We start from the raw sequence: 23,164 nt of genomic DNA on the forward strand, positions 1-23,164 counted from the left end.
AAGTTAGATAACATAGGTAGACATTAACTGTCATAAAATATCTCATGTAGCCTACCAGAGAAACTATACATTTTATTTGCCAATAATTATAAGTCACTATTAGTTTGTTAATGTTACCTGCTCGTTTTGGGGTTACACTGTGAGAGGCAGTGCATCAGGAAGCACCAATAAAATCGTCTCAGCACAGGAGGACAATACCAGCCAAATACACACACGCCCACTGCCCACCACTGCACACTGGACAGAGAGATGGTACACATAAAGAACCAGTGCATCTTCAAACATGTGTTATGTCTGAGTTCTTATTTGTGTAGAGAGGTAAATGGACACGAGCAAAGATGAACCAGTTTGGATTAATGCATCTCTGTATATTTCTCATGCATGCGACGGTGAGTATTTTTTTGTACAAATAAATGTTTTTAATGTTTTTGTGAAAGACTTTTGTGACAGCGCTCAAGATTTGAACAGTTTCCCTAATATCATGACATGCTTGATTAAAAAAAAATTTGTGTGCATCTTCATTCAGTATGCAATATTAATTACACATTTTAAATATATAATACAAATATTTAATATTTAATTAAATATATATGAATAATCATATATATGTTTATATGATTCATGTAGCCTATTTATATTACTTATATTTATCTTTATTACATATTTAATATAAATAATTATAATTTAATGCATTTAAATGTGTGTGTGTGTGTATATATATTATAATTAATTGCAATGTAAATATAAATAAACAAGTACTTGATGTATTGTAAGCTGACCAATACAAGAAATCGATAAACACCTTTTTTATTTAAAAATAAATGGTAATGAAGTGAAAGTTTATGGTGCGTTTAGCTGAACAGGATTAGAACATTCCGATTTATTCCCCGAGCCTCTCTGTGGATACCAGATTGTCCAGATCTAAGTTGACATTTTAGAGCTTAACAAAAGCAGGTACCTGGGGAACCCAAATAAAGACACATATTCAGGTTGGCGTGGGATACTGTGGTAAGGAGAGCTTTCAAAGCACAGACCTTACACAAATCAAGGTGTACTGTTGCCGCTTTTAGAAAAGGTCACTCACAAAAGAGCCCTTTCCTGCACGTCATGTGGGATTTAATGGCTGAAACTGCTCCATATTTCTTGCCCCACACCTTTGCGATGATATGCTATGATCTAATTTAATTTATAAGTAAAGATTTTCTTCTTTTGTTCACACAGATTTTCTTCTATGGTGTTTGCTCTAATAGTTCACCATGGACACAGTGGGATAATAGTAATGAAAAGAAGTGGTTCAACATCTCAGCTCTGCCATCTACAAGCAAATCAGGCTTAGCTCCACTTCATAGTAGAAGGTTTACACAATTATCCTTTTCCAAATCTGTATTTTCATTTGAAGTGAGGGAAGACACACCACCTGGTGAGCATTGCTTTTTTTATATTATATTATTTCTGTGTTGTCTAAACTTTCTTGTGGGCACTTTGTTGGATTAAAGCATTTGCTAAAATACTTCAATTCAGCCTTGTCTGTCGCCTTCATAGGGACAATTGTGGGACATGTGGAGGCAGTATATAGTGAGGAGAATGAAACCTCAGTGTACTCTGTTCAGGAGGATGATGGTGATGGTCTTTTCCTTCTCAATCCACATTCTGGCGAATTCCTCCTGTCCCGTGCTCTGGATTTTGAGATGGAGCGCTACTATATCCTGACTGCAGCAGCTCAGCAGGGGGACAGTGAACTCACCAGGGTCAGAGTGTACTTCAGTGTGATTGATGTCAATGACAACCCACCAGTGTTCAGCCAGAATGCCTTTTCGGCCTCCATACCAGAAGACTCACCTGTTGGAATGTGCTTTCTAAATCTCAATGTTTCAGATCCAGATGAGGGTAACATTGAACTACATACACTCCCATTTTTAAAAAGAAAATAATACTTTTATTCAGTAAGGATACATTAAACTGATCAAAAGTGATAGTAAAGACATTTATAATGTAACAAACTATTTTTATTTCAAATAAAAACAGATTTTTTAACCTTTGTAGTCACGAAAGAATGCTGGAAAAAAGTATCATGGTTTCTGAAAACGTAGCTTTGCCATAATAGAAATAAATTAAATTTTAAAATATCTTAAAATAGAAAGCAATTATTTTAAATTGTAATAATTTAAGCACAAAATCTTAGCCTAAACTGTTGAACTGTAGAGTATGTGATCATGTGTTCATCTTGTATCTTCTTGTTTAAGCCTGGTTTTTGAAAATATTGTTCCCTTTCGTGGAACTTCGAACTGCGTCCTCTAGGGGTCGCTATGGGGAACCCCTCGTCGTGACCCGTGTCTGAAGCCTACATTGAAAAAACACCAACTTGTTTGGCCGGCGACAGCCATGACGTCACTACCGTCGCAACTAGTACAAAATAGGCGCCGGTAGCGCACATCACCACTTTCTTCGTCTTCACTGACCGTTCTGTTTGAAGCGTGCATTCCAAAAGCAAAGTAAGAGTATTTATTTTCCTACTATGGCGAGCACTAGCGGAGACTAGTTGCGACGGTAGTGACGTCATGGCTGTCGCCGGCCAAACAAGTTGGTGTTTTTTCAATGTAGGCTTCAGACACGGGTCACGACGAGGCGTTCCCCATAGCGACCCCTAGAGGACGCAGTGTCTCGTTCCCCTCAGGGAACCATGGTTACATAAGTAACCCGAGACGTTTTCTTTGTTTTTGGTTTGTACAACTCCTTACCCAAATTGAGACACATTAAAGCAAAACGAGGATGCGTAAGAACACGTAAGTCCATTCAACACAGAATTAGCACAATGGGTGGTACAGGTCATAGTTTTTATTTGCCTTCAAGCACAAAACCTCCAAGTTCACACTTTTGAAAAGCTTTGGGAAATGCAGAACTGGCTGAAGTGGTCTCATTAAATCTTACGTCATTTCTTCTTTGTTCTCCTTCAGTCTCTGGATGATGAATAGGGTTTTCTCTCTTGGGGATGCTGGTTACTGCTAATAATGGAGAACCCCTGTCTCAGCTTCTCTTATTTCAGGTTCAGGATAAAGCATATTATGTGTTCCACAGTGAAATTCACAGTTCCTTTTGACCCATTTGGGGAAGTTTTTGTTGAGGTTGTTCAGGATTACACACAAGCCTAGCAACAAGAGTGACCAAGATTATAGAGATTTGTTTTGTTCTGTACATTTGTTTTGGAAATATGTTGTCTAGAGATGTTATACCAAACAATTACTTTCAGCCTCAGGGATTAACTTTTATGTTGCTTTCGGATTTGTAACTAGCCTTTTACTAAATTGCCAAGCTTTTTGCATGTAAATCTGGCAATATTAATATCACTTTTGCCATCATCTAACACAAGTTAATCTTTAAAAACACTCATAATAATTCAATAATACTGTTAAATGTAATCTTTATCAAATCTTAAAATTAATATCCATTTTTCATACTGGATGTTATAATGCTGTGATGCCTATATTCACATGTAGCACTTTATATTTTAGTGTTTTATTATAAGTTATTTAGACAAAATAGTATAGAATTTTAATATTAGCCATTTATCTGTAATCATGCCACAACTTGAACATAATTATAAATGTATTCGTATCAGGCAGAATTTTAATCAGTGCATCATCCGTAGTTTATTCTGTACATATTTAGTGGATTATTATTCAAATTTCTTTTTTATCCTTCCCTTATAGAATTCTCATCACTGATAGGAGCAGACTTTATAGCAAAACGGTTGATTTAAGCCTCAGGGATTTAAGTTTATTTCATACAATTGGCCTACATTATAGCCTTTTTCTAAAATACTGAGTTATTGTTGATTTATATTTAAATATGGTGATTACTAATATCACCTGCTCAGTCATTGCATTATAAGTGTGTTTTATGTTTGCTAGTGTAATTCAGGTGCTCTTTTTCTTGCATCTGATAGGTATATATGGAGAAGTGGATGAGTTGATGGTGACATCTGGAAATCTTGAGAGCAAGTTCTCTATAAACCAGCATCAAGCTCTATGTCTAAGAGGGGAGTTAGACAGAGAGACAAACGCAATGTATAGCCTCATTGTCCAGGCCAATGATCGTGCTCTACCAACAGAGGCTCGACTTACAACCTCAGTGCATGTCACCGTCTATCTTCTGGATGTCAATGACAACTCCCCTCTCATCACGACCCCCAGTACTGTTAGTTTTCCAGAGAACACACCTCTTCATTCTGTCGTTACGGTTATACAGGCCACAGATGCTGATGCTGGATCCAATAATGAAGTTGTTTTCAGTTTTGAGAGTGCAGAAGAAGAACCGTTTAGTATAAATAGTTCGACTGGGGTTGTGTATCTGCGGAAGCCGCTGGACAGAGAAAGCAAGGATGTTCTCACAGTCACATTGAACGTCAAAGATAAAGGTGTTCCTTCGTTGCTCAGCTCAATGAACCTCACAGTGCTTATTGAGGATGTTAACGATCACAATCCAGAGTTCACTCAAAGCTCCTACAGTCTTTCAGTTTATGAGAATGTACCTCGTGGAACAAGCCTGCTCAGAGTTAACGCAAGTGATCAAGATATTGGGTCAAATGGGCAGGTGCGGTTCTCTGTCTCAGAGAATGAGTTCATGGTAGACTCTGTTCTAGGTGTGGTCTTGGTGATAGACAAGATGGACCATGAGAAGAAGCCTTTCTACAGCTTTTTTGTCACAGCAGAAGACCAGGGAGCTATTCAAAGGTCCACCACAGCAACCATTAACATCACAGTCCTGGACGTTAATGACTGTGTTCCTCTTTTTTCATCCGAATCACTGACATTACATGTCTTTGAAAATGGGGAAGACTCTTCTCAGCACTCCCATCAGGTACGTAATATGAAATGGACTTTTGATTTAGATAACTCACTTCAGTTGAATCTGAATCTGTTTTCGTCTTTAAATTTTAGTATATTGTTCAGTGATTCATGAAGATGTGAAATATGTCTTTTGTAGATACATGCCTCTGATGAAGACTCTAATGAAGTTAACGGTCAGCTGACATATTTTATAGAATCTGGAAATGATGAGAGTCTCTTCTCACTTCATCCCAATGGAACGTTCCAAATCTTAGAAGATCTTGATAGGGAACTGAAAAGCCAATACATGTTAAAAGTTATTGCTGTTGATTCAGGTAATCATTTGTCTTCTTTACCCCAATGTCTCATGAGAAATAAGCACTTAATTTGTTAGTTTATAGGTTAGTTTGCTATTCTAGGGATGCAATAATCTTACAATGAATATTTTCATACTGTACATACTGTACTGATGCCTACATTTACTTGTAGCATTTAAAACAATTAATTTGATGTTTTTAGAGTTTTATTTAAATTTAAATATCATATCTAATTTTAACATCTGCCATATACCGGTTATCAACCTTAACAGGAAAATAATTATTGATTTATTGGTGTCTGTGATTTTTAATCTGTGCATGCCAAATTTAAGTACATATTCAGAGAATTTTTCTAATTTCTTTGTCCATTCTTTTTAGGATTTCCATCATTGACAGGCACAGGCACCTTGGTTATTGTTGTTGATGATGTCAATGACAACATTCCGATTTTTGATAGTGAGTCGTTCAGTACTCACATATTGGAGGATTCTCCTGTTGGGACTGTTTTTCTGAGAGTTACAGCATCAGACATAGATGATAGTACAAATGGACAGCTAAGGTAATTTGATAATTACACTATAATGTGGTCATAATGTTAACATTTTCAGTAAAATCCCTTTCACACTCGTTTTTGTCTTATATGAGCTAGTGTTATTTTAGTATTATTTATAATTTAATTAATTATAATAATTTATGCATTTAGCAGACGCTTTTATCCAAAGCGACTTACAGTGCATTCAGGCTATACATTTTTTACCAGTATGTAAATGTATTTATTTATATTTAGAATATATATAAGTTTTAAATTGTTGTCTAATATTTATATTTTATTTTATTTCAATTACCAAAAGCAATTATTGATATTTTTTAACAACAACAATACTGATATTAGCCTGTGTAATATAATATAAATATTTTACTTATATTTCACTTGCAGATATTCTTTAGATAGCCTAGATATTCCTTTTTCTATCAATGAAACATCGGGAGATTTATTCACCGTAAGTGCCTTAGACAGAGAGACAGCAGCTTTTTACAAATTTTTGGTGACTGTCACTGATGGACATCCCACGAAGCCTCTTTCCAGTTCAGTTGTTGTTTCAGTAACAGTTGAGGATGTGAATGATCACTTACCGTCCTTTCTTTATGGACCATATGTGGCTAATGTTCCTGCTGGGATAACCAAAGGTGAATATACACTATTGTGATTACTTCAGTAGTAGTTATCTAGTGTTTTTAGACCATTGTCTTTTAGATTCAAACAAACTCCTGTTTCCTGTATTTTACAGGATCAGTTGTCTGCGCAGTGATGGCAGAGGATGCAGATGCTGGATTGAACGCAAAACTAAATTTTTCTCTGCATGGCCAACATGCTTATCTCTTCTCCATTAACTCTCGCACAGGAACAGTGTTCACTACAGATTCTGTGAAGAAAATAAATGATATCACAGTTGAAGTTCATGTGCAGGATGGAGCAGATCTGCCAAAAATGGACACAACAACTTTGACTGTCAGATTCCAGAATGATACATACTTTCCTCATATTGCAGTCCAGGTTTATAAGGACGTCCTCTCTGAGGATACACCCAAAGGGACCCTGGTGGCAATTGTCACTGCAGAAACACAAAGAAATGCACCAGTGTCTTTCTATCTGGCCTCTGGAAACTTTGGGGAGGTTTTTGAGCTTCACCACAGCACTGGTGAGCTGACTGTCAAGGATCCCTTAGATTTTGAAAGCAACATGCATTTTCATCTAGTAGTTGAAGCCAGAGACTCAGGGATACCGCCTTTTTCATCATATGCTGAACTTAATTTGAATATCAGTGACGTAAATGATAACCCACCGGTGTTCTCGCAAAACATCCACAAATGTGAAGTGTATGAGAACTTGGCTTCAAGTAGGGTGTGTAATGTGTTAGCAACTGATTCCGACTCTGGAGTGTTCGCAGAGGTGGAGTATTTCATTTTGGCTGGTAACATTGAGGGTGCATTTAAAATAGACAAAATTCGTGGCATTCTTTCCACAACAAAACGTTTGGATCGAGAAAAAATACAATATTATAATCTTACCGTCAAGGCCATTGATAAAGAAAACAACAGTCTTTCAGCCATTGCAGCGGTTATCGTTGTAGTTCTTGACACAAATGATCATGCACCTCGTTTCTCACAGATTTTCATCACAGAGGTTCCTGAGGATGCTCCTCTTGGCTTTTCAGTCATTCAGATAAGTGCTACAGATGAAGATGTTGGTCTAAATGCTGTCATTGAATATACAATCATCGGCAAAAATAGTGAGTTCCCATTTAGTATTGATAAAACCACGGGCATTTTACTAGTACTGCATCCTTTGGACAGAGAAGATCAAGATCATTATATAGTAAAGGTTAACGCCAATGATTCTGCTTGGAGCATCAGCACAGACGTCACCATAGACATTACAGATGTCAACGACAACACACCGATCTTCTATCAACCGCGTTACACTCTCACTGTTCCTGAGATGAAGATGCATGAAGTTTTCCTTCTACAAATTAGTGCTACTGACAGGGATCTTGGTGAGAATGCCCAAATCCTCTACTTCATTGACCCACCAAATGAACTTTTTTTGGTTAATGCATCAACTGGGGAAATTTCAACCAAACAGCCCATTGTTCTCCATGAATCTGAATCTGTAAATTTGACTTTCACAGTTGTGGCGTCTGACTGTGGCAGTGTTCCTTTGAACAGCTCTAGCATTGTTTCAGTGACATTAGTACGGCATAATCTGTTCCCACCCTCGTTTTTACCCTTCAGGCCTTTAGTACCAGTCCCTTTAACCCTGGATGTTGGAACAGAAGTGATCCAAATATCTGCTGTAGATCAAGATTCTCTTGAAAGGAACAACAGTGTTGAGTACTTCAATAGTGGTGGCAATGGATCTCTTTATTTTGAGGTAGAACATAACAGCGGAAGAGTGCTGGTAAATAAAACTTTAGCAAATAGCCTTAGCACCATCCTAACACTTCAAATCACTGCCAAAGATAAAGGCCTTCCTCCTTTTTCTGCACAGACTGAAATCAGTTTTGAAGTTACACATAAGAACCTTTTTGCACCTCGTTTTCTTAACAGAAAAGTGGAGTTTTTTGTTCCGGAAGATTTGCCCATTGGTTCAGTTATTGGAAAAATCCAAGGCAAAGATATAGATGTTGGCATCAATGGTGTTATTTCCTATTCTTTTGATGGTGGGAATGATGAAAATGGATTGTTTTCCATTGGACAATCTTCAGGATTGATAATGCTGGTTAAAGCACTTGACTTTGAGGAATTCGAAACTCACCATCTAAACGTCATTGCCGAGGATGGAGGCTGGCGTCCCAAGATGGAGAGACTTAATATCACAGTATATGTAACAGACTTAAATGATAACCCTCCTGTATTTACATCCACAAATTACATTGCCACTGTTTCAGAAAATGCTTTAATTGGTACCTCAGTTTTGCAGGTTTGGGCGAAGGATGCTGACACAGGAATTCACTCCCAAATCACATATTCGCTTATTGCAGGAGACATCCTTCTCTTCTATTTGGACACCAAAAATGGCACAATCACCACTTCAGAGATATTTGATTATGAGCAAAAACAGCATTTCGAACTTACAGTCAAGGCCACCAACATCGGCTTTCCATATTTGTTTGATATTGTCCGTATACGCATCCAGATCGCTGGCCTCAATGAATTCATCCCTGCTTTCCAAAGAAATATATATAACTTCACAGTGTCGGAGGCTTTGCCAACACAAACAGAAATAGGAAGGGTTGTTGCCATAGACTATGACCAAGGGCCTGATGGAGAAGTGTTTTATGTGCTTGCAGGACAAAGTAAAAAAGCTAATTTTGTGGTGGACGAGCATACGGGAATAATATATATCTCGAAAGATTTGAAAAATCGCCTCCAAAATGATGAAGTCCTACAGGTGCTGGCAAAAAACAGAGGGGCCATTACAGAATTTAATGTTGATGAGGCATTGATACATCTACACATACTAGATGAAAACGATCCACCTAAGTTTGATTCAATGCTTTACACCGCAGCAGTGTCAGAGGACATCTTGATTGGGACCTCCATAACTAAAGTCAAAGCGGTGGACCGGGATGTGATCCTAGAATGGAGCAGGTTCTCTTATAGCATTGAACATGGAAATATCAATAGTTCCTTCATTATAGATCCCGTCAGTGGGGTCATTTCAGTTAACAGTCACCTGGATAGAGAAATGTGGGCATTCTATAACCTGACGGTCATTGCTGTTGACGAGGGCTCTCCTGCTGTAACCGGAAGCACAAAGGTAGCTATCGCCATCTCTGATGTCAATGACAATCCTCCCAAGCTGCTGACCACAGAAGGGTTTATTCGAGAAAACCAACCTGCTGGCACTCTGGTCTCCACCTTAGCAGCCACAGATGATGATCTTCCTCCAAATCAAGGTCCTTTCACGTACTGGATGATGAGACCTGCTGAGGGGTTTTCACTCTCATCTGATGGCGTTCTTCTTACCTCAAGACCATTTGATCGGGAGCGAAACCCTCTTTTTCATTCACATATTGTGGTTCAAGATGCTGGTAGGCCACCAATGTCTTCCACCACTTTGTTTCATGTTAAAGTTCTTGATGAAAATGACAATGCACCGCTCCAGAGAAACATTAATATATTGGTGAAATATTATGGAATCTCCTTCCCAGGAGGACTAATCGGAAATGTAAGACCATCTGATCAGGACGAACTGGATGTGTTTAATTGTACAATCAAAAACGGGCCACTTAGGATGTTTAGTTTCCCATTCGGGATGTGTAATTTGTGGTCCTCCCCTTACCAAGGAGAGGCAACATATAATATTTCAGTTGAAGGGAGTGACCAACTCCATTCTTCGGTCAACAACAGCATCTACGTCAATTACAAAGGCTTTACCAATGTCTCTCTGGACAATTGTGTGTTGTTCTACATTTCTATATCAACTCTTGAGGAATTTCTGTCTTTGAAGTATTTAAAATTTGTCAAAGCTTTGGATAGCCTCTTTAACCTGAGAGCATCCAAAACACATGTGTTTGGAATGAAATTGCAAGGAGATAAAATGTTGCTTCTTGCTGCAGTGAAAAGCTATAATGGTCAGTATCTAACTGGAGAGGTGGCAAGCGGAATATCAAACATACATAAAAAGTTACTGGAAGCACAAAGCAATGTGACTATATCCCAAATAACCAGCGACCCCTGTATGCTCCGTCCTTGCCATAACGGTGCCACCTGCAACAGAAACATTCACATCAGTCAGGAAGTTGCTGTGTTGGAAAGCTCTAGTCTTATATTTGTATCTCCATATTTTGTGGAGATCTTTAACTGCTCTTGTCGAGCAGGCTTTATAGGTGATGCATGTGAGCTAGACTTTGATGAATGTGCCAAGGAGCCTTGCAAAAATGGGGGAAACTGCTATAACAATCCAGGAACTTTTTTTTGTCAATGCAAAGATGGATTCTCAGGACCACACTGTATTATAGTTGATAATGAATGTCAAACGGTAATTTGTTTAAATGGAGGAACATGCTGGAACAGACAGGGAGGGTTCATCTGTGATTGCAGCCCAGGCTATGAAGGTATGGTCATATAACTTATGCAATAAATCACTTTTTTGTGTATGTATATCTAATTTTATTGATTGGTTGTAAATTAATTAACCACATATTTTTGTCACAGGAACATTTTGTGATCATATTGTTGACCACTGTGCTTCCTCCCCTTGTGTATATGGAAACTGCTCCAGTTTTTTAACAGGTTACTCTTGCCAATGTCCATTTGGTAAGCAGAACTTTTCTGTCTGCATTTATTTTATATGTTCTTATATGATTCAGTTTGTGTCTTGATTTTGTGATATTGCGCATAGGCACATATTTGAAATATTGAGTTATTTTTTAATTGTAAAATTAATAAAATGTGTTGTTGTTTATCATTCAATTGTTTATTTATTATATCCCATATTTTAAATCTGTAATTAAATTCAATGTATTTTTTATTATCACTATATTAAAATTATATTATTTATATAATAATGTATTTAGCTCAATTATTATTTGTGTATATTAAATATAATATATTTATATATAATACATATTTAATAATACAATTTATACATTTTATTTAATATCATTTTAAAATAGAAAATTATGAATAGTGCATATTTCATTACTGAATTCAGTTTATTAATTATTATGCTAATTTTAAAATATATATTTCTGATTATGTCTGACATTCCTATTTATTGTTAGGTGTGAGCGGAGTCGATTGTGAAAAGCACAGTTATGGCTTTCAGGAACTTTCTTATATAGAATTTCCTCCATTGGATCCACAGTATAACTTCATCTATTTGGAATTTGCGACTGTTCAGCAAAGCGCTTTGCTTTTGTTCAACCATGGTGGCCCATCAACTTCAGACTTCCTGGCCCTTGAAATAGTGAGTGGAAGACTGTGCCTGTCTTATGATCTTGGATCTGGAGTCATAAGATTGGAAACAGGCAAGATAGTGGCTGATGGAAGTTTTCACAACATCACCGTAAGAAGAACTGGAAATGTACGTGATTCCCATACATGATTATTTTTCAGTCTTAGGAATCAATCAAGCCAATTTTTTTAAAGATTTATGAGATATTTTGCAGGTGTACATGCTTTTGTGTCTCTCAGATAGCCTCTCTAGAAATAGACAACTGCTCTGCCCATGAACCTCAAGGCTTTTGCTTGCTGCAAAATGGTGCCACTGGAACCCAAAGGTAGTATTTAGTTTAATCTCACCATTTTGTTGCAGATTAAACATACTATTACACATAATTACAAACTGCTATTATTTGTTTATGTAAGTGAACTCATGTAACTGAACCTTTAAATTACATTTACAAACAGGACTCTGGAAGTGAGCTCAAATAACATCACGTTTGGTGGCGTAAAGTCCATTGATGTCATTTTACAGAGGCAAATCAGGACTCATGACTTTGTTGGCTGTATGAGAAACATGCAAGTGAACAACTTCAGTCCAGATTCCTTAAAATCTTTGGCATCCCAGAATGTTCTTAATCGGTCAGTTTCAAAAGAATCTTTGTAACTAAAATGTTTTTCTATTATAATGCAATGTTTCAGTTGATTTCTTTTTGATGATCAGATGTCCACGAGGAGATATTCCCCCATGTGAAACCGCAGTGTGTTTGAAAGAAGGAGTTTGTCAAGACCGATGGTTTCACCATCGCTGCCAGTGTAGAGACCATTTCACAGGACCCAACTGTGCCATGAGTAATTTCATTCATATCTGTTTTAATGTGATAGTTCAACGTTTAAATTCATAAAGTGAATGTAATTCTTTCTAATAGATTTGGCTGGGCAGAATGTACTGTTTCTAAATGGGGAGGCCTACATTGAGTTTGCTGTCAAGGAAATCTACAGAAGAAACCAGCTTCTCCAAGCCATTCTGGATGGGAAGGAAGGAGACTCTCAGGGATTTCACAGTGTTGAGATCAAGATGAGGACTGTCAGAACAAATGGTGTTTTGGTTGTGTGCTGGTGTCAAACCGCTCATCTAAAACTTAAGGTGAGCTCTGAGAGAATTTTAAAGGAATATTCGATACAAATTAATCTCAATTGATAGTGTTTGCAGCATAACGTTGATTACAGCAAAAAATCATTTAAACTTAAAAAAAATCGACATTACAGTGAGGCACTTATTATGAAAGTAAATGATGACAGTTTTTTTAAAGCAGAAATGTGAAGCTTACATTGTTATAAAAGCACTTATGTTAATTCTTCTATTAATTGTGTTAAATCTTATGTATTATTTAAGCAATAAAGTTGTTCATACCCTTTTTAAATTCATTTTGGAGTTTTAACCATGTCCTGGCAACAAAATTGTAAAACTGAATACAAAAAAAAAATCGACATTACAGTGAGGCACTTATTATGAAAGTAAATGATGACAGTTTTTTTAAAGCAGAAATGTGAAGCTTACATTGTTATAAAAGCACTTATGTTAATTCTTCTATTAATTGTGTTAAATCTTATGTATTATTTAAGCAATAAAGTTGTTCATGCCCTTTTTAAATTCATTTTGGAGTTTTAACCATGTCCTGGCAACAAAATTGTAAAACTGAATACAAATTTAGGCAAAGGCAAGTCTATTTTCTTCTATTCTAAGTGCCTTTGTTTTTATAAAGAAAAGGAGGGACCAATTAAGATTATTTTTGGTGGCAATCAACATGATGGCAAAAATGCTGTTGAGTATGGCTAGCTTTTGTTGAAATCAGAATATTCATTTAATAATTTATATTTAATAACTTATCCGTTTCTTATTTAATACAACAGTAAACGCCTACTAAACACCTTCGATTAAACTCAAATCAACAATATCTGAACTACTTTGTCAGTGTTGTCTGATAAATCTGCTAGTTCATAACATGTTTTCTCTTGCCTCCTCAGATATCAGATGGAAAACCTCTGTATGTGTTCACCAATGTCACATCTGGTCAGCGGCTAGAACTCTCAATGGAGGGAAATTTATCCGATGGACAGTGGCATGTTCTTCAGCTGCGCAGAAGAGGCTCATACATCTCTCTGTTTCTGGATGAACGGCCTGTTGTGAACACCACCAATGGCACCATAACTCACTCCGCATTCTTAGTGGAGACCATTTTTCTGGGCTCTGCTCCACTGAGAGAGTCCAAAGATGTCCCAGAGATGATCCAAAACTTAGGTTAGATTACCCACCTACTAAACACCTTCGATTAAACTCAAATCAACAATATCTGAACTACTTTGTCAGTGTTGTCTGATAAATCTGCTAGTTCAGTTCATAACATGTTTTCTCTTGCCTCCTCAGATATCAGATGGAAAACCTCTGTATGTGTTCACCAATGTCACATCTGGTCAGCGGCTAGAGCTCTCAATGGAGGGAAATTTATCCGATGGACAGTGGCATGTTCTTCAGCTGCGCAGAAGAGGCTCATACATCTCTCTGTTTCTGGATGAACGGCCTGTTGTGAACACCACCAATGGCACCATAACTCACTCCGCATTCTTAGTGGAGACCATTTTTCTGGGCTCTGCTCCACTGAGAGAGTCCAAAGATGTCCCAGAGATGATCCAAAACTTAGGTTAGATTACCCCTGATTTTTTGTTTAGTTGGTTATACAGTACTGCACTTTTTATTGTCAAAAGCAGGGTTATTATTAAACAGAATTTGAACATTGATTTATTTTTTTATATTATGTTGCAAAATGGAATTATGAAACCAATTTGATTCAGCTATAAACAGCTCTTTTAATTAGTTTTCATAACCAATTTAACCTTTTATTAAAATTGCCAACTTAGACATTGATCATAAAAACTTTATATATTGTTGCTTATGTTGCTTTTCTTGGTTTTCCAGGTTTCAGAGGGTGTGTGGAATACATCAAATTCAACGGTCACCTCCTGTCCTTCAATGGCTACAATGAGATAGTCGATGCCAGCTCCAGCCCACCTGTCTTCCAAACCTTCTGTGTATCTCCAAACCACTGCGTTCTGACTCCATGTCTAAAGGATTCCTGTCTATCTGAGCCCTGCTGGAATGATAGTGACTGTGGATCTTCTTCCAAAGACGACTACTGGTGCATCTGTCTGCACAATGTGTCTTCGTGTGGATCTTGCTCATCTGATGTCGTCCACAGCGAGGCCTGTTCTCAAACCCAAAAGAGCGTCCCCTTATGGATTGTAGCAGTCATTCTTCCCATTGCCCTCATTCTTCTGATCCTAGTTCTCTGTATTGTCCTCAGAAGACAAGGCAAAAGCTGTGAGGGTGAAAAGAGGAGTCAAATCTACCTCATGCCTCCAAGCAAACAGCATGGCACGGATAACCTGGCATTTAGTTTAGGCCCTGCTGATGAGTCTTCTCGGAATGTCTCAAATGAAGCCTGCAAGCAACCAGATGTGATAAAACCTAGGGATTCTATGCAAGGAGTGGAAAGCTATCCTGAAAGTGGCCCTTCTTGTCATGTCTCAGGTTTTGGAGGGAGTGAACTGGAGTACTATGAGATTGACAGCGCATACTCGGATGTGAAGACCCTACAGCTGAAGACGGAGGATGAACGTGGAGATCAGGTGAATGGCAATCCAAAAGTTTCTCAATCCAACATGCAACCTCAAACGAATCATAATCCATCTCCTAAACTTCATCAGAGAACATCTGGAGGTGATTTTCACCAGTGGCAACGTCAATCCCAACTGTTCTTCAAGAGAAAACTGGATCCTGATCTGACAGACCCTCCACAACATCTCTCAGCAGATGAGGTTGAGAAACTGAACACCCCACGGGACCACAAGGGATTCCCACATCAGAATTTCAGAGAGTGTCCCATAAAGCCATGCAGAGATGGGCCAGTAGAGACATCATCAGAGAGTGAAAGTCACTGCTCCTTCACCGGCTCAGAGTTTGACTGTGAGAGAGAACTGTCACTCATCAGCTCACATGACAAAGATGAACATCCACCTGAAGGCAAGGACACATGTGCAGTTTTATAATCTTACACCTAAATTAAACGTTTATAAAAATAGGGTGAATATTGGTTTGACCCTTTAGTTATAATATTCAGAAATCCCATATATATATATATATATATATATATATATATACACACACACACACACACACACACAGTATATACACTAAATTAAACTTAATTTTTGTTTTAACTTTTTTAAATTAAACTTAAATGTAAAAATTGAACAAATTAAGTTATTTTTTGTTCATTGTTCATTTAGTTAATTACATTTTTTCAAATTCACATGGGTCAGGATTAAATTAGTTACTTTTTTCAGAGTAAATATTGATTAATCAGCAGATCATCCAACTGACAGCTTTATTTTTATTATCTCTCTATGCTAGAGAAAAATGTGCAAACCAAACAAAAGGTTAAGTTTTTAATCTAGTTAATCACAACACTGCACTGAATGAATAGTGACATCTTGTGGTTGGACCAAATGAAGAACATTTTTTATAATATTAATAATAAACAAGTAGCTCTTCTGGAGTTTCTTCGTTTAATTTCTGTCCACCATCAGAGCCTTCCAAATTTCACACTGTGTTTAAGGAAACAAAAGACCTTTACTTTCTTACCTTATGATACTCCCCCCACCCCACTGTTTCAGCTGCAGATTGGTCCAGAGGACAGTTTATTCTGATAGCCCCTTCACCCTTCAGAGATGTGGTCACATCCCCCTCTGTCCAGAGTCTTCCAAACACCTCAGTCTCCGGCGGGATCCAGCAGCTTGAGAATCTCCTTAATCTAGGAGTTCATTTTAACACCTATGCGGATGTGTTTGAGGACATAGCCAGCTTACCGACCCATCAGCCAAATCACTGCGATTTTCAGAGTGATCAAGAGGAAATCATTTGAAAGAATGTTAAAAACAAGGTACACAGTTAATTTATCATTCATGTACTTTAAATCACTGACCAAAACTGTGCCAGTGAAATGCTGGTGAATCATTCCTTTCATAAGAACATTAATAAAAGTGTAAAAATACTATTTATAATGTATGGAAGACATATGTTCAAGCACATAATAAATTTACCAATAGTGACTTAATCATCAATATAGTTTATATCTTTATGTAAAACAGCGTTTGAGGAGCATAGAAATTTAGTAATCCATCTGTTGTCAGATCTTTAACTTTTGCATCTGTTTATATCCTACACTTTCAGTTCATGACTGATTCTACCGTTTTTATGGAGCTGAACTATGAATTTTGTAATCATTAAAATTTCAAATATGAGGTGAATTGTGTTTTTATACTGAACGAAATTTGTTGTACCTGGGCATTTGTTTGCTATACATTTTATGTAATGCATATATTTTGAAAATGAAGACAACAAGGGCACTTTGAACTCTTAAAACTACTTTAAAACTTTACATTTTAAAGGCACAGTGTAATCATTCAGAGAAATGAGGATCCCACCATTCCTTATAGTTTGAATGAAACTAATTTATTATATTACATTTTTAATGTATTAGTTATTTATCAAAGGAATTTTTGTTGCTTAGGACTGCACAATTTAGGACACATTAAGCAGCTATAGTCAAAGATGATTTATTTAATCAACAGATTACAGTATTAATGAATAAAATATGATGTCTTGGAAAAATTACTGTAAAGAGTGATTTGTTGTCATTGCTAATTATATTTTTGGTTCTTTATTAGGCAATAAAAATGGTCAATAAATGGTTAAAAATGCAACAAAATATGTAATATGCCCTTACTATGCAACATTTGATCATAATACGCATTATATACAACATGTTAGGTATACAGGTTCATTAAGCATATATCTTTGTCTCAACATGAAGATGCTTTCAGCTGAAGGTTAACTTTTTTCCCTCTCATTCTTTTCATGAAGACGGCCTTGATTTCCTGAGTTCTCAAACAGTAAATCATTGGGTTCACAACAGGTGGGAGAATACTGTACCACATAACAAGCACAATCCGAACACCTGTAGGTATTTCGGTGGTTACGTCACATATATACACAGTACATCTAGGCAAAAAGTAAAGGCATATGATTGAAAGCTGAGGGGTGCATGTCAAAAATGTTTTAAATCGGGCCTGAACACTTGAGAGTTTGAAAACAGATCTGATGATGGCAATGTAGGAAAATATGATTAATATAAGAGGGCCTAAAAGAACAAACAAGGATACAGCTAGAGCATTTCTCCTCAGCTCAGTCTTATCTCCGCAGCCAATTTTAGCTAATGAATTGAAATCACAGAAACATTGATTTATTACGTTTGTTGTGCAAAAGGGAAGTTTTTCAGTTTGATAAGTAAGTAATGGTAGAAATCCTAAAATAAACAGCCAACACACTGTGCACGCATATGCAATATGCTGGTTTGTGATAACAGCAGGATATCGAAGTGGGTAGCATACTGCAACAAACCGATCCAGGGCCATTAATAGTAAAATAAAAGAATTAACTGTCCCTAAGTAATGACCAAAAAACATTTGCACTAAACATAAATGAAATGGTACATAATCATCTTTAGCAAGATACTTTGCAGCTGCTCTGGGCAATGTGATGGTTCCAAACAAAAGATCACACACTGCAAGATTACAGAAGATCAAGTAGGTGGGTTTATGAAGGCTTCTCTCATAAACAATAAATGAAATGATTGAAATGTTTCCGCTTGCCAGTATTACATAGACAAAGAGTAAAAAGGTCCCCACAGCCCCATAATACTGTGAATGAAGTCCTGGAAATCCCAGCAGGTAGAATTCAGTGATCTGAGAGAAGTTGGTGACTGCCATTGCTCCAAAAATCCCTCAGAAACCACCTAGTCTTTTACTATAAACAGGAAAAAAAGCAAAAACATCAACAGCAAAGTATCATATGCAAAGATAATTATTTCATAAGGCTATGATATGGGTAGTCAATAATGAAATGAATTCTTTAGCCTGTATGGCTTCATAAATATCGCAGAGTAACCTTACATTTGGAAGGAGTGAAACTCTTCTGTCCAATGCACCTCTATACTAACAGAAATGTATTGACTCATCAGCATATGAACTCTTCCCTTGGTCACGAGAGACACGTCATACTGTATGTTTTGGGCTCTTTAAATATACAGTCATATTTTAAATATGTTACTATGCTAAATGGACAATGCAAATATATTTATTTGTATGCAACATGGTGACTTTGGTTATGTTGCCAACACCAAACACTTCCAGTGAAATAAAGGCAAATTTAAAATGCCATTTGTGCACTCTTGAAGGCAAAGGGACAATCCAAGGGTTGTTCCAAAATGAAATGGAGTAACTGAATATCTTCACAAAGATATGCCAATGCCATTCATTTTAGGAATCTTACTTTCATGATCATGTGATTTCGTCACTCATTGTAAAAAACCTGGGGTATATTATTTTCCCCCCTTTTTTATGCATATTCCATAAAACTTGAAGAATATACTTGTGAAATGAGTTTCCCCATGGCAGGCTTTATTTAGGCTATATTTTAATGATATATTTGAAATGCACATGAACACAGTTTAGTTTGCCAGCATGGTATTATTACTCATCCATCTTTGTGACTGCGAATGTAGACTACATTCTGGTGTTTTGTCAATATTCAAATTAAATAACTATGAATCATTCCAAAATAATTGGTTTGTTTGAATCGACTCCAAAATGACATGATAATTTGGGGCACATCATGCAAAGGGTAGCTACCTTCCTACATGCTTTTGTAGCGTCTGCGTAGGATCCTTTGAAGAATATACTTGTGAAATGCGTTTCCCCATGGCAGGCTTTATTTAGGCTATATTTTAATGATATATTTGAAATGCACATGAACACATTAGTTTAGTTTGCCAGCATGGTATTATTACTCATCCATCTTTGTGACTGCGAATGTAGACTACATTCTGGTGTTTTGTCAATATTCAAATTAAATAACTATGAATCATTCCAAAATAATTGGTTTGTTTGAATCGACTCCAAAATGACATGATAATTTGGGGCACATCATGCAAAGGGTAGCTACCTTCCTACATGCTTTGAAGTCACACAAAATGCATAACGTCAGTGTCACGGTGCGTGTGGAGAGATGAAGCGAGGACTCAAGTGCAGTATTAATGGTTCTTTCTTTTAATAATAAAATGAAACAAAAACAAACTAAAAACAACCCCGAGGGGGAAAAACAGACAAGCAGGCTAGGAACTGCACTGCATGCAGACATAACACACACAATGAAAAACGACGGATCAGCACAGGACTACAGACACCAGGAAAATAAATAGGAAACCAAATGAGGAGGCTAGCCAGGGAGACACAGGTGGAGCAACTCAAACAATAATGAAGTAACAAGATGGGCGGGGCAAGACAATAGACCATGGCAACAAACAAACACAACACAAGCCATGTGCTCACAGAACACAGTGTCCTCTGGTGGCCATCCTGGGCACAGCCGCTGAAGACTGTGAAAGTCAGGCAGAAACTATATGGCAGTCAGAGAAAAACGAAGAAGATCCACATCAGAAGTCCACACTGATAGCAATGGTACTCCATTAATTCAGACAAGTATTACTATCATAAAATTATAGTACTCAGACAGAAAAATTGTTCTTGTAAGTAAAACAAGGGCAAGGGCCTTTAGAACATTGTTATATTTGATTTTTACTTTGTCTATTATCTATTATCCTTTTAACTGCATCTTAGCCTGTTATAGCACACAATAGTCTAGAATATTTAATAACAACCCCGAGGGGGAAAAACAGACAAGCAGGCTAGGAACTGCACTGCATGCAGACATAACACACACAATGAAAAACGATGGATCAGCACAGGACTACAGACACCAGGAAAATAAATAGGAAACCAAATGAGGAGGCTAGCCAGGGAGACACAGGTGGAGCAACTCAAACAATAATGAAGTAACAAGATGGGCGGGGCAAGACCACTAATATGCATCATAATATTTTTTGAGTGTGTATAGTGTAAACAACACAACACTGAAATATTTTAGGCTCTGCCTAACAGCATGGTCCTCTGCATGCTAAGTTGTCTCTATCTCATTTTCCTCCTTTATGCATCTTTGATCTCTTTGGTTCTGAAGCAGTATATCATTGGATTGACAACAGGTGGGAGCAGACTGTACCACATAGTTAACATAATCCGAAGGTCAGGAGTGAATGTAGCTGTCAAATCAAGTGTATAGACAGCACATCTGGGGACATAATACAGAAAAACAATAAAAAGCTGAGGAATGCAAGTTGATCATGTTTTATACTCTGGTGGCCATCCTGGGCACAGCCGCTGAAGACTGTGAAAGTCAGGCAGAAACTATATGGCAGTCAGAGAAAAACGAAGAAGATCCACATCAGAAGTCCACACTGATAGCAATGGTACTCCATTAATTCAGACAAGTATTACTATCATAAAATTATAGTACTCAGACAGAAAAATTGTTCTTGTAAGTAAAACAAGGGCAAGGGCCTTTAGAACATTGTTATATTTGATTTTTACTTTGTCTATTATCTATTATCCTTTTAACTGCATCTTAGCCTGTTATAGCACACAATAGTCTAGAATATTTAATATTTCTCATTCATTTTATATATTTTCTTAGTTATGTTTTTAATAAACTAAAGAAATAAACGTTCTAGTCATTTCCAAGTTCAAATGAATGGCAAGAAACAATCCAGGAAAAGGATTACATGGTAAACATTTATACCGTTTTGCAAAAGAAATGAAAGAAATAAATATTTGGATTGTATGTGAAGTATAGATATTTTCAGTTTTATATATTTTCAGAGATTCATCGCCACAGACAAAAGAACATCAAAACAGCCCATGAAGTTAATTACATCACAAATGCCTTTGTAAAAATAATGATTTATTTATTGACATTAGTCTTATCAGAAGATTCACAGACAGAATAATACGGTAATGAAATATGTGTCAAATAAAATGGTACACTCTCAGAAAAATTAGTCAAAGGTTGTGATTGGTTTAGTACCTTTTCAAAAGGTACTAAACCTTTAATCAAGTTTAATCAAAATAATCAAGTGTATAGACAGCACATCTGGGGACATAATACAGAAAAACAATAAAAAGCTGAGGAATGCAAGTTGATCATGTTTTATATCGAGCCCGAATGTCTGAGATTTTGAAAACCGACGTGAAGATGGCAATATAGAAAATATAATAAAAATCAAAGGGCCCAAAAGAATAAACATGGCACATCCAAGTGCAAACAGCTTTTTCTGTTTTATATCTCGACAAGAGAATTTAATTACTGCACTTTGTTCACAATAATTTTGGGTTATTATGTGAGAATTGCAGAAGGGCTCATCGAAGGCATAATAAACGATGATTGCCACCAGAGGTATCAACATTAGCCAAATCACTCCACATACAATAAAAACAGTCTTGTTTGTAATAAGGACACAGTATTTCAGTGGATTGTGTACCGCAACAAACCGATCAATGGCCACTAATAGTATAACAAAAAGCGTTAATACTTCCTAAGTTGTGAACAAAAAAACATTTGCACAAAGCAACTATGAAATGATATAGTGTTGATATTGAAAATATATTTTGAAATGGCTTTAGGCAGCGTGACAGTTCCAAAAGCAAGATCAGACACGGCAAGAACACAGTAGATTAAATAGGTGGGGTTTTGAAGGCTTCTCATATAAGCAATAAATGCATTAATAAAGATATTTCCTCCTGCCAGTGTCAAGTAGACAAAGAACAAAAGGTTTCCTTCGGCTCCGTAATACTGTGGATGGAGTCCTGGAAATCCCAGCAGGTAGAATTCAGTAAAGACAGTGACATTGGTGAGGGTCATGACTCTAGAAAGGCTTTGCAGTTACAATCGTGTACACTCACTGTATAGTGCAAGAAAAAGACAGTAGGATAACAAAGCTGAAGTGGAAAGCATAAAAAAATGAGATATAAAAATGCAACTATAAATGCAAAATATAAAGGATTATATTGTCAAGTTGAACCATTTCAGGCCATTACTTAAAATTACTTCCATAGAAAACTGTATAATGGAAAACATAAATAGTAGCCTATAATTGTTTTATCTTACATTTTTTGGATCCTAACCATTTAAGCATTTACCGTAGATATAGAAGAAATGAAATGATACCTTCTGTATCAGTGTCCATCAGATAACACCACACTAAAGTCGCTGCTTTTCATCTCCATCTTAAGACCAAAGAAACCTCACACACAGTGACATATTGTTTGGGATTTCTTGTGTGTGATCACATGAGCTTTGTTTCTGACAAAATATTTTTGTGTTTGATTGTGTTCATTGATTACATATATATTTGATATAATGCAAAAGATGTGGAATTATCTCTAATAATTTCCAATAATAATAATGTTTTTGGTAAAAACCTTCCACCACGTTCTTGTAAGATGATTCTAACTAGCTGAGAAAACACTATAGCCACTATTATTGTAACTTTTGTCTTGCAT

General features: G+C 36.7%; 2 protein-coding genes and 1 pseudogene across 2 annotated transcripts; 1 reads left to right on the top strand and 2 right to left on the bottom strand.

Moving 5' to 3' along the window:
* Nucleotides 1–338: 338 nt before the first annotated feature.
* On the top strand, nt 339–16,704 carry LOC107559001 (protocadherin Fat 4-like). Its single transcript, XM_016242708.1, has 17 exons — nt 339–389; nt 1,222–1,420; nt 1,543–1,887; nt 3,944–4,857; nt 4,984–5,161; nt 5,522–5,702; nt 6,081–6,331; nt 6,433–10,764; nt 10,865–10,966; nt 11,434–11,735; nt 11,846–11,931; nt 12,062–12,235; nt 12,318–12,445; nt 12,523–12,740; nt 13,622–13,895; nt 14,571–15,674; nt 16,334–16,704. Exons 1-17 carry the CDS (start codon nt 339–341, stop codon nt 16,573–16,575), a joined length of 9,081 nt encoding a protein of 3,026 aa, XP_016098194.1. The 3' UTR covers nt 16,576–16,704.
* An 811-nt stretch (nt 16,705–17,515) lies between these two features.
* Nucleotides 17,516–18,481, bottom strand: LOC107558992 (olfactory receptor 2AT4-like). Its single transcript, XM_016242702.1, has one exon. The coding sequence runs from the start codon at nt 18,479–18,481 to the stop codon at nt 17,516–17,518; it is 966 nt and encodes a 321-aa protein (XP_016098188.1).
* A 2,274-nt stretch (nt 18,482–20,755) lies between these two features.
* Nucleotides 20,756–22,523, bottom strand: LOC107559003 (olfactory receptor 52E8-like; annotated as a pseudogene).
* Between the last annotated feature and the right edge of the window lie 641 nt (nt 22,524–23,164).

This window comes from Sinocyclocheilus grahami, unplaced genomic scaffold, assembly GCF_001515645.1.
Source record: "Sinocyclocheilus grahami isolate Dianchi unplaced genomic scaffold, SAMN03320097.WGS_v1.1 scaffold671.1, whole genome shotgun sequence".
Classification (NCBI taxonomy): Eukaryota; Metazoa; Chordata; class Actinopteri; order Cypriniformes; family Cyprinidae; genus Sinocyclocheilus; species Sinocyclocheilus grahami.